Source organism: Zasmidium cellare (genome assembly GCF_010093935.1).
Source record: "Zasmidium cellare ATCC 36951 unplaced genomic scaffold M409scaffold_45, whole genome shotgun sequence".
NCBI classification, from domain to species: Eukaryota; Fungi; Ascomycota; class Dothideomycetes; order Mycosphaerellales; family Mycosphaerellaceae; genus Zasmidium; species Zasmidium cellare.
This window is the reverse complement of record NW_022986989.1, coordinates 144,638-154,712: the sequence shown is the minus strand read 5'-3', so window position 1 is coordinate 154,712 and position 10,075 is coordinate 144,638. Positions and strand designations below refer to the sequence as shown.

Below are 10,075 nucleotides of genomic sequence, written 5' to 3'. Positions count from 1 at the left end.
CCCCCCTCCCCCACCGCGCCGCCGACCTTTTCGGCATGGACAGCAGCATCGACCGGGTCGCCTTCACCATGATCCTGCGGGTGCAAGGGCGCCAGGATATTCTGGTGGATGAGGCGAATTGGGAGGCTGTGGTGGGGTTTTTGACGACGCCTGGGATGGGGAATCTGAGTGCGAGGTTGGTTGTGGCGGTGGGCCGGGTGGTGGAGGTTTCGAGGGTGCAGAGGCTGGGCGGGTTGGTGCTTGAGGTTAAGAGGAAATTGGTGGGGTGGTCGTTGCCGGGGAGTTTGGCTTGAGAGTTGAGTTGGCGTGTATTGGTGAGGAGATTGAGTCTAGCTGGATGGGAGGGTCTGCGGTGAAGAGGATGGAGGATGCGGTCTCTGCGAGGACGAGGTGCTTTCCAGAAGAGGTCATGAATGAGGCCGCCAGCGGGTTCCTCATTGGGTTAGAAGTTTTAGATCTGAGATCAGTTCAAAGTGCATCCTTTCAGCACTTTATTCATATGTACCATATTCGAGAGTGACTGCTCTCGATTGTATCCTGATGCTTTTCCCTTCGCAATCCACAAAGCCATCCTCCAACGCCACGCCAAAGGTTTCCACCTACTGTACATTCCCATACAACGCTCAAAACAGCCAGACGTATGCAAACAGCAGGAACACGAACAAGAAGAAGCCCAGCCAGACTTTCCAGGGGATGCCTGAGCGTTCGGCCATCCTGAGCATGTGGTTCATGGTCCCTCGTAATCGGTTTCTCGTCCCTTCGAAGCTTTCGTTCATCTTGTCGATCATTCCGCTGCTGTCCCTGATCTCGTCTCCGATGGATATTGTGAGCTGGAGCATATCAGTCGGGGGTGTTCGCAAAGTATTGGGAATATGTAGACCAACTCACATCTTTCAACATTTTGACCTTCTTGCTCATTTCACTCGCCTGATCATCATTCTGGCTTTCCAACTCGCTCAACACAGCGTCGCTGTACTGGCCTCTGTTGTTCGGGGTAGCGGATCTGAAACCTCCATCATTGCTCCTTCTTCCATTCACATCGCCGTTCGCTCCTGGGTATGCGCTAAAAGCAGCGCCAGCGGGTGCATACGAGTCGTTACTGGCAACACCATAAGGGGATGCGCCATAAGGAGGGTTTCGCGAGGAGGATCGCGGGGGAGCGGGAGACGATGAGGCGGCGGAGGAGGGTCGGGAGCGGGCCTGCGAGTCGTAGGAGGCGAAGAGGGCGTTGCGCGAGTCGCGCTGGTTGAATCTAGCAATACCTCATCAACACTGTAAGTCTGGGAGCGGTGTCGTGTGGGGCCTACCTTGAAGCCATGAAAGATATGAGCGCCCCGAAATGTCAGGACTCGTATAACGGCCGGGATGATCTCGGCTTGGAGAGGTGAATGAAAGAGGAAGTGCTTGGCCTTGCGGTGGATGCGACTACAGTTCCTTCGGCATGGAGTGGCTCTTTGTACTGTCGATTGTCATGTGCATGGCAGGCAGAATCCGACGGTTAAAGCATCATTGGAATTCTTAGCAGACCTTCAATCGCGACACTTGTGCTGAAGGGAGGTGCAGCAGGCCCAGCCGACACCGTCGGAGCTTCTGCTCGCCAACGCCGACGCCAAGATTTCGCTGCTGACCTTGCAGCGTAACTTTTTTCCACAAAGTCCCAGTCTCTGCACCAACACCCCCAACTTCCACCGACGACCACATCAGGACGGCGACTTCACGATGGCGTCGGACGAGATCGTGTGGAACATCATCAACCAGCAGTTCTGCTCCTTCAAACTCAAACTCCCCGGCAACGATCGCCACCAGAAGAGCACCAAGAGCACTTTCTGTCGCAACGAACACAATGTCACCGGCCTCTGCAATCGCCAGTCCTGTCCCCTCGCCAATTCTCGATATGCCACAATCCGTGCCGACCCCAGCACTCAGCGACTGTACCTCTACATCAAGACCGTCGAGCGAGCACACATGCCCAACAAGTGGTGGGAGAAGATTCGACTGAGCAGCAACTACACCAAAGCACTGGAGCAGATCGATGAGCGGTTGATTTACTGGCCCAAGTTCTTTCTGCACAAGTGCAAGCAGAGACTTACACGACTGACGCAAGTGAGGGTCCGGGCACAGAAGCTGGCAAAGGAAGAGGAGCGATTGGGCGAGCGTATGGTGCCGAAGCTGGCGCCAAAGGTCAGGAGGAGGGAAGAGACACGTGAAAGAAAAGCAGAGGCTGCCGCCAAGATTGAGAGAGCTATTGAGCGCGAGTTGGTGGAAAGATTGAGAAGCGGTGCATACGGAGATCGACCGCTCAACGTGGAAGAGAATGTCTGGAAGAAGGTCATGCGTGGACTGGAGCGTAGTCAAGAGGGTGTGCGTGACGAGGATCTGGATGAGGGTATCGAGGAGGATGAGGAAGAAGTGGAGTACGAAGAAGAGCGGGAGCCTGGCCAGCTAGACGTTGAGTACGTGAGCGATGTGGAAGAGTCGGACGACGAGGACGACATGGAAGACTTCGACGATTGGCTAGGTGGAGAGAGTGCTGATGATGCTGAGGGTGGCGAGGAGGGCAGTGATGAGGAGGAAGATGACGAGAGCGAAGACGATGAGGAGGATGATGAGGATACGGCAGCTTTGAAGAAGAAGTTGAACGGCCTCAAGCGATCTCGACCAAGTGCGCCGCCCAAACCACGCAAGAAGTCGAAGGGACCGAAGACAAATATCGAGTACGAATATGTGCGCGAGCCACAAGCGCGAGAGATGGTCGTCGCGAAGTAGATGGCCGTGCAGACATTCGAAGACTACTCTGTGTGATATCGGTATTAGCGTTGGCGCAAGGGAGTACTTCATATGGACTCGCGTTACATCTCGAGATCTCACACGGGGAAGAAGGATTATTGGGATGCCTGTCAGAGTAATCCGTCTAGGTGCCGGTACAACATCACCACGAACTTCATTTCTCGCTCCATCAATCCCCGCACCGGCAAACGCAGTCTAATGTGTGGGTACGATGCTGAAAGTGTTCATTGCTTTGCAATCACTCCGCATTCGCTTCAGATCTCAAAGCCGATCTTCGGAAGAGCGACCATTCATCGTGGCCTTGAAGACATCCTTGAGACAGGGAGCATCGTTGTCGATTAGATCGTCACCTCAAGATGCAGAACCTTTCCAAGACATTGGCAATTGTGCTTGCTTGTGCGGTGAATACCAACGCTCTCTCGTCCATTTCCCAGACTCATGGTCCACACGCGTGTCATGGTGTCTCTTCCTCTCTGCAAGCACCAAACACCACAGTCGTCCTCACTGAGGTTCACCACCAAAATGGCACTTCATTCCCACTGGTCGATCAAGTCTCTTCTTGCGGCGGACCCAACGAGCTAGCCAATATCACAGCCAACCTCTGCCGCCTCGTAGTCAACGTCACAACATCGCGGAGCAGCAGTGTCCAAGTCGAAGCATGGCTACCTGATGACTGGAACGAAAGATTTCTTGCTACTGGCGGCGGTGGCATAGGTGGCTGTATCGACTACCCAACGATCCAGAACGGCGCCTCGCTAGGCTTCGCATCTTTCGGGACTAATGGCGGACACAATGGTAGTGAAGGCTCTGATTTCTTTCTGAATCAGCCGGAAGTGCTCAAGGACTTTGGATATCGTGCCATTCATGTGGAAGCTGGCGTTGGGAAGGAGATTGTGAGAGCGTACTATGGCCGAGCACCTAAACACAACTACTACGCAGGATGTAGTACTGGAGGAAGACAAGCGTTTCAATCTGCGTTGCTGTATCCTGAAGACTTCGACGGCGTCCTGGCTGGGAGTCCTGGTGTAGATTGGTTGAGAATCGTGTCCTCGAAGGGTATTCTCGCTCGTCGAATTGGCTGGCCAAATATTCACTCGACCAGCTACGTCCGCGAGGAGCAGTGGAAGGCCATCGTCGAGGCTCAAATTAACATATTAGATCCGCTCGATGGCGTTAAAGACGGCATCATCGACGATCCGACCATGTACCGCTTTGATCCAGAGATCCTAGCTTGTGGCGCTGGTGTGCTGAATGGTAGTGTCTGCCTTCAACCCGCACAGATCGACTCAGTGCGCAGTGCGTACGAGCCTATCGCAGACAGCACAGGCAAGATCGTCTACCCACCATTCGAACTGGGCGCGAATACCGACGTCTTCAGCAAGAACATCAACACCACGACAGGAAAGCCCGAACTCAGCTACACCATCCTCGAAGACTACTTCCGCGGCGCCGTATACAACTCCACAGCCTGGACGCCCTCCAACTTCACCACCAAAGACATGGACTTCGCGACGGACATCAACCCAGGCCAAGTCAACACCGGCGGCACAGACCTCTCCGCCTTCCGCGCCAAAGGAGGAAAACTCATCGCCTACCACGGCCGCAACGACGAGAGCGTGACATCCGCGCTGTCAGCGTGGCATTTCAGCGGCGTGCAGGCTTCACTCAACGCCTCTCTGTCCGAGATGCACGAGTTCTATAGACTCTTCTATATCCCGGGGATGCACCACTGCTCCGGCGGTCCCGGGGCGTGGAATATCGGGCAGACGTGGCCTTTGGCGGAGGGGACGAGGGATAGTCGGCATAATCTTTTGCTGGCTCTTGTTGAGTGGGTTGAGGAGGGAAGGAAGCCAGACAGCGTCATTGGTACCAAATTCAAGAATGATTATGTCGCTGATGGTGTCGAAAGTCAGCGAACGCACTGCGTCTACCCGCGGAAAAGTGTCTGGGATGGGAAAGGCGATACGAGCAGAGCTTCGAGTTGGATGTGTACTTAAACCACTAATCCTAAACCCATCCAAGAAGCATTCCTCTCCCTCGTCCTCACCCTCACATCACGCCCATTCCCATCTCCAGGACCCCGCTCTCCAACATTTCCCCTCTCGTCTCTCCGCCTCTCCCTCCCCCTCAAAAACAACTCCTCCAACAAAACCGGCCCCTCCTTAACCCCCCAAATCTCCCCCCTCACCCCCCTCCACCACCTCTTAAACCTCCCCTCACCCGTGTACTCCCTCCCCACGACACAAAACAGAAAACAAAGCCTCACCTCGCCTTGGCCACTATCAATAGACTCACGAACACGAGGCCACTGCGATTGATCGAGCCACACCAACCCCAAACCCTCTTGCGTGAAGAGCGCGAGCCGGCGAAAAAGCCGATGCGTCTCGCTCGGGGCGCGGATACCTGTGAGGCGCGTGGCGAGGTTCCGTAAAGCCATGAGGGTTTGGCGGTAGGTTGCGTGGTGGGGGAGGGTGAGGGGGTGGGTTGTGGTGGTGCGGAGGCGGGAGGTGAGGAGTTTGTTTGTGGTGCGGGCGCGGAGGCCGGTGGGGAGGAAGTGGAGGGGGGTGTAGTTGTTAAGGGTTACAGGGAGGGTGATAGTGGGAGGGGAGGGGAGGGGGAGAGGGAGAGGGTGTAGGGGGGTGGGGGTGTGTCGTTGGTGTAGGGGGGTGGGAGGTCGGAGGTGTTGGTTGGGGGTGGGAGGTCGTCATCGCTGGTAGGGAGAGGGGGTTCTTCTGGTGGTTGGAGGGTTGGGGGGTCGGAGGCGTGTTCGTGGAGGATTTCTCTTAGGGTATGGAGGGTTGAGAAGGAGGACATTGTTGGCGCTGATGGATGTGCTGCCACTGTTTTCACCAATAATGGCCTGATAAACCGCCATTGCGGAGGATAGTATACAATGGAGATTCTACGTCCCTGATTTGAACTATACAATGCCCGCATGTTGCCCGTGGACAGCGCACCTTCACAAGTATTCTCGCAAAGAAGGATGATTTTTGCTTCATTCAAGACTGCGCTGGATCTTAAAGACCTGTGCCCCAAGACCCTTTCTACACCTCGACCTCATCGAAGGACTTGACCAGGCGATACTTCTCGACATCGCCCTCTTCGAGAGGCGCATTGCCCGGCCGGTCAACCAAGACAGTCTGCATCTTTGCTTTGAGAGCCGCTTCGATCTCGCGCACGTTATCGCTGAAGAAGAGGATCTCTTCGGGTTGGAGCTGCTTACTCGTTAGCAATAGCACACAATCAAAGCACTGCAACTCCCATACCTTGAGTTCCTCAGCGATGATTTCGTACGACTTCGCCTCAGTCTTCGGCCCAGCATTCGTCGTATCAAACCATCCCTCAAACAAACCCGTCAAGTCCTCGGTCTGCTGCTTCTGCTTCTCAGCAACCGGTGTCTCCTCAGCAGCAGCAGCCGTATCGCCACCACCACCATCCTTATCAGCACCAACCACAGCCTGCGCATCAGCATCAGCAGCACCCTCCTCACCGTCATCCACGGCCAACGACACAGCCTGCCGCTTCTTACTCGGAACCTCCACGGCCAGATCCTCGGCCTCCTCGCCAGCGTCATCCGTCCTGCCACGTTTCCTGTTGGCCGGCAGCGTCTCATCCACATCCACATCCCCTCCCTCACCGTCAGACGTCTGCACGTGCGCGAATAACAGCTTCTGCGCAAACACACTCCCGCTCGAATAAATCGCCAACCTCGACGCTCCATCCCTCCACCGCCTCAAAGCCGGCACCACATCAGCAAACAACGGAGTCGAGTACGCGCCCGTCTTGTAGCCGTCTTCCCAGAGGTAGCCCTGGAGATTCTTGAGCCAGGGGATTTTCGAATTCGCCGCGGTGAGGTCGTTGACCGCGGAGATGTAGGCTTCTGGAGATGCGCGGGCTGCTTCGGGGGCGGCGGCGCGGTAGGGGGCGAAGGTTGGGGAGTCCCATTGTTTGGCGAGGACGCTGGGGAGGGCGCGGGTTGCGTAGGGGAACTGTGTAGAGGGGGAGATGGTGAGTGGAAGTTGGAGAGGGGACATGAGTGAGGAGACGGGAGAGTGTGTGGCGACGACCTACCAGTGTGTCTTTGACGTAGGAGATTGGGCAGACTGTTCCTTCTACAGATAGATTTGTTAGAATCTAGAACTTCTTGTTGTAAAATATCGAACTTGTTGAGCGCAGTACCAATATCAAGCAGAATCAGTTTCACGCCCTCGATCTTCTTGCCTCCATTCTGTTCCTTCTCCTCTGCTGCCATGACCGTGGGGTTTTCGCTTATTACTCGCCAGCGTATACAGACGAAGTGAATCTGTTCAGGCACAAGACAATAGAATGGGTGGCGGAGCGCTAATGTCAGGGCAGGCCAGATCCTCCAGTCTTCAGGCTTTGCGTGGCTTGGAGAGGTTCTGCAATTTTGGTGGGCAGCTGAAGGAAGCTCTCTTCGTGGGCGTAGCGCAGCGCGGTGGAGAGGACAACCATCACCCGAGCAACGACAAGCACCACCACTACTCTACCACAACCTCACGTCTTGAATTCTACGGATGAAGTTCACGTCGACCACGTCGAGAATTGTTCAGTTTCAAAAGAGCATCTGCCGGAATCGACACCGTTCTCACACGCATTCGCCAGCTCACACCGCCTTCTCCGTCGTGGCTAAAAAGCGCGGTTGAGGGGCCTCAACTGCAGCAATCAATATTTGCATTTTTCGCGCCATTGGTATGCGCGCTGATCATACACGACTCGACGCATACTACACAAGCGAGTAATAACAGTCCTACCTATTGGCCTCGAGCAATGTGGCTGCTTCCTCGGAACATTGTGCATGCTGGACTATCGCTGTCGCAGCGCCGCTACTGCACGCATACGATGCTTGACGGGAAATCTCTTCACCACGCTGGGTTGCTATAGGTGGTGTCGTTACCGTGGATTAGATGGCGTCGCATGCTTCGTGGAGAGATGGCTTCACCGCATGTTGCACGAGTACACCCTCACACACATAGACGAGTGTTGAATGGATGTCTGTCGCGGGTGCGGACAGATATTGGCTTCGCTGGCGCGTGGGTTTCGCGAGTCGTGAGCAGAAAGGCGTCTATCCGACCCGTTGCCGCCGCCGCTGCAACCAGTCTTCATCTATCGAGGCGCTGGACGTTTTGGACTCGGACTCGACCCGGGTCGGCTAGGCGATCAACCACGAACAAGAAGACGCTGGACGCTTCTGAGACATCTGGCAGCTGTCGCGATCAAGCTTTCGCTCACGTGGAAGCCTTTCGAACTGGTCATGAGATGCCTTCTCCTGAACGGAAGAAAGGGGCGATTGAATCTGAAGTAACGGCAACGCCTCGTCTTGGTCACCAAGGTCTGGCTGGCTCGACGGCTGGCTGTCATGGGAGACAAAGAACCCTCTGTCGGTACCTGCGTACTCTTGTACCTGGGGCAGAGCACGAGGACAGCTGTAAGCGGGCAAGTCTAGGCTGTATTCTCCGGGACTTGGCGGGACGCTTATGCAACTGACGCAGACGGTACCAGTGGCAAGACCTTGGTGGAATGGAGTACGACGACGGAGCTCCATTTGCTGGACGCACAGCACCCAGGATAAGTAGTACGTACATGCACAGTAGTTTGTAGCAGTAGCTACAGGATATGGTGGCCATTGGAGTAGAGCATTGTTGGCGTCGATCGTCAGCATATCGGCAAGCTGGCGAGTGAATCGAAATTAGCAGCAGCGTGAGCAGTTATGCCATCCCTATCGGAGGGCTTGGGCTTGGGGATGACGAGCGCGTGTCTCGTTTGGACCCCACCATCTCGCAATTTCCCAAGGTTGCCCGCGTGGCCGACTTTGCAGTGGATTGGCCCATTGGTCTGATCGGGGAGGCGCTGGTGGAGGGGTCTCAGTTTCATCAATGACCGCGGTGGACTGAAACGGGCGTCTCGCAGGCAGCGTGGAGGGGGTTCTGGAAAGCGCCAGGTGGTGGGAGAGGGAGAGGGAGACTTCGACAACAAGGCAGCTTGCAGCTCCGGTACCACTGTGCACAGTGCATTGCGATACGTCTGGATACGTGTTCTGTCCGCAACAAAGAGCATCACCTCTCGTCGCGGCTATTAGGTCATGCGCAGGCAAACGACGTCGGCGGCAAAATGGTGCAATGGAGCCATCTGGGGTCACGCAGTCGAGCGTCGTCTCGGCCGGCGTCAAAGACAGCGCCGTGCCATGCCACTTTGATGAAGTTTGACCAAGCAGTCCCGCCGCTTTTGGGCGCGAGCTGGCTTTGGCTCGGAGCTAGCGCACGCACGCATGCAGGCTTAGATTGGCCCTATCAGAACAAAGAACGGCGCTGGGCGAGCGAAGGACCTGGAAGCGTGGACGTGGCCGTGCGTCTGTTTCCGTCTCCCGTCGGGCCTGTCGCTGTCGTCGTCCTGCCTGCTGCTGCTGCGGTCCTCAACCCACCATCCTTACAGCACCAACATGCCACACCGCTCACCACTCCTATCCTCCTCATAACCTCCCTCCATCCACCTACGACCCGCCGTGTCTGCCATTGGGGCTTCCACGTTCTGTCGGCCGCGCTTTCCTTCTCGCCCGGACGCTCCTTCCTCACCGCCGTGCCTGCCAGTCATTGCTGTGTTCGCTCGCCGAAGTAATCGCGGACGCATTCCTGGTGCTGCACCCGGCAACTGGCAGCAACACCCAGCCCGCTAGCCAGCAGCAGCAACCTGAAAGCACAGCGCAGCAGAGCACTAGCACGCGGGCGCTCCCTGGACGATACACTCTCCTCCTATACCTACGGCCTAATTCCCACCTCGACTTGCAAAAGGGCAGATGTGATACACCAGCAACAGGGTCCGTCGCCGCAGCTGATCAGCTTCCGCCTCGCCCGCCATCCGTGCATTCGTCATCGGCCTTGCTCGCTGCGCAAGCATTGTAGCATAGCAGAGACCCTTTGCGACATCACGCCTGGCACTGCTCTGCTCTGCTCTGCTCACCACATCCACCCGCCGAACCCCTCCTCGCACCCCTCTATATACCACCGACAACGCCTGTTGGTCCGCTGGCCCTTTGATGCTCGATAAGGTCCTCCAGCGCTCCCAACCTCAGGCACCATTGGCTCCAGGCACCACCACCACTACCTCTCCTCCACCCCGACTACGACTCATCCCCGCCCCCGCCGCCGCCTGGCTCTGACTCGAACACCACCTCTCGACTCTACGACTCCTCTTCTTCCCGACACATATTCCACCTTATACTTGTAACCGACTCCATCCCCTTCCCCTGACGCTGTAACGACTATTATCACCA

The 10,075-nt window shown here is 56.2% G+C and overlaps 5 protein-coding genes across 5 annotated transcripts; 2 read left to right on the top strand and 3 right to left on the bottom strand.

Moving 5' to 3' along the window:
- Positions 1-623: 623 nt before the first annotated feature.
- On the bottom strand, positions 624-1,318 carry M409DRAFT_59629 (uncharacterized protein; the record flags this gene model as incomplete). Its single annotated transcript, XM_033814253.1, has 3 exons — positions 624-830; positions 889-1,252; positions 1,308-1,318. The coding sequence occupies 3 exons, from the start codon at positions 1,316-1,318 to the stop codon at positions 624-626; spliced, it is 582 nt and encodes a 193-aa protein (XP_033661731.1).
- A 401-nt stretch (positions 1,319-1,719) lies between these two features.
- On the top strand, positions 1,720-2,766 carry M409DRAFT_70155 (uncharacterized protein; the record flags this gene model as incomplete). Its single annotated transcript, XM_033818598.1, has 1 exon — positions 1,720-2,766. One exon carries the CDS (start codon positions 1,720-1,722, stop codon positions 2,764-2,766), a length of 1,047 nt encoding a protein of 348 aa, XP_033661730.1.
- A 377-nt stretch (positions 2,767-3,143) lies between these two features.
- M409DRAFT_28719 (uncharacterized protein) lies at positions 3,144-4,784 on the top strand (the record flags this gene model as incomplete). Its single annotated transcript, XM_033809153.1, has 1 exon — positions 3,144-4,784. The coding sequence occupies one exon, from the start codon at positions 3,144-3,146 to the stop codon at positions 4,782-4,784; it is 1,641 nt and encodes a 546-aa protein (XP_033661729.1).
- A 1,047-nt stretch (positions 4,785-5,831) lies between these two features.
- M409DRAFT_70154 (uncharacterized protein) lies at positions 5,832-7,039 on the bottom strand (the record flags this gene model as incomplete). Its single annotated transcript, XM_033818597.1, has 5 exons — positions 5,832-6,002; positions 6,054-6,161; positions 6,411-6,776; positions 6,859-6,899; positions 6,967-7,039. 5 exons carry the CDS (start codon positions 7,037-7,039, stop codon positions 5,832-5,834), a joined length of 759 nt encoding a protein of 252 aa, XP_033661728.1.
- A 1,485-nt stretch (positions 7,040-8,524) lies between these two features.
- M409DRAFT_59626 (uncharacterized protein) lies at positions 8,525-9,396 on the bottom strand (the record flags this gene model as incomplete). The annotated part of the gene is made up of 2 exons (XM_033814252.1): positions 8,525-8,934; positions 9,261-9,396. The coding sequence occupies 2 exons, from the start codon at positions 9,394-9,396 to the stop codon at positions 8,525-8,527; spliced, it is 546 nt and encodes a 181-aa protein (XP_033661727.1).
- Positions 9,397-10,075: the final 679 nt, after the last annotated feature.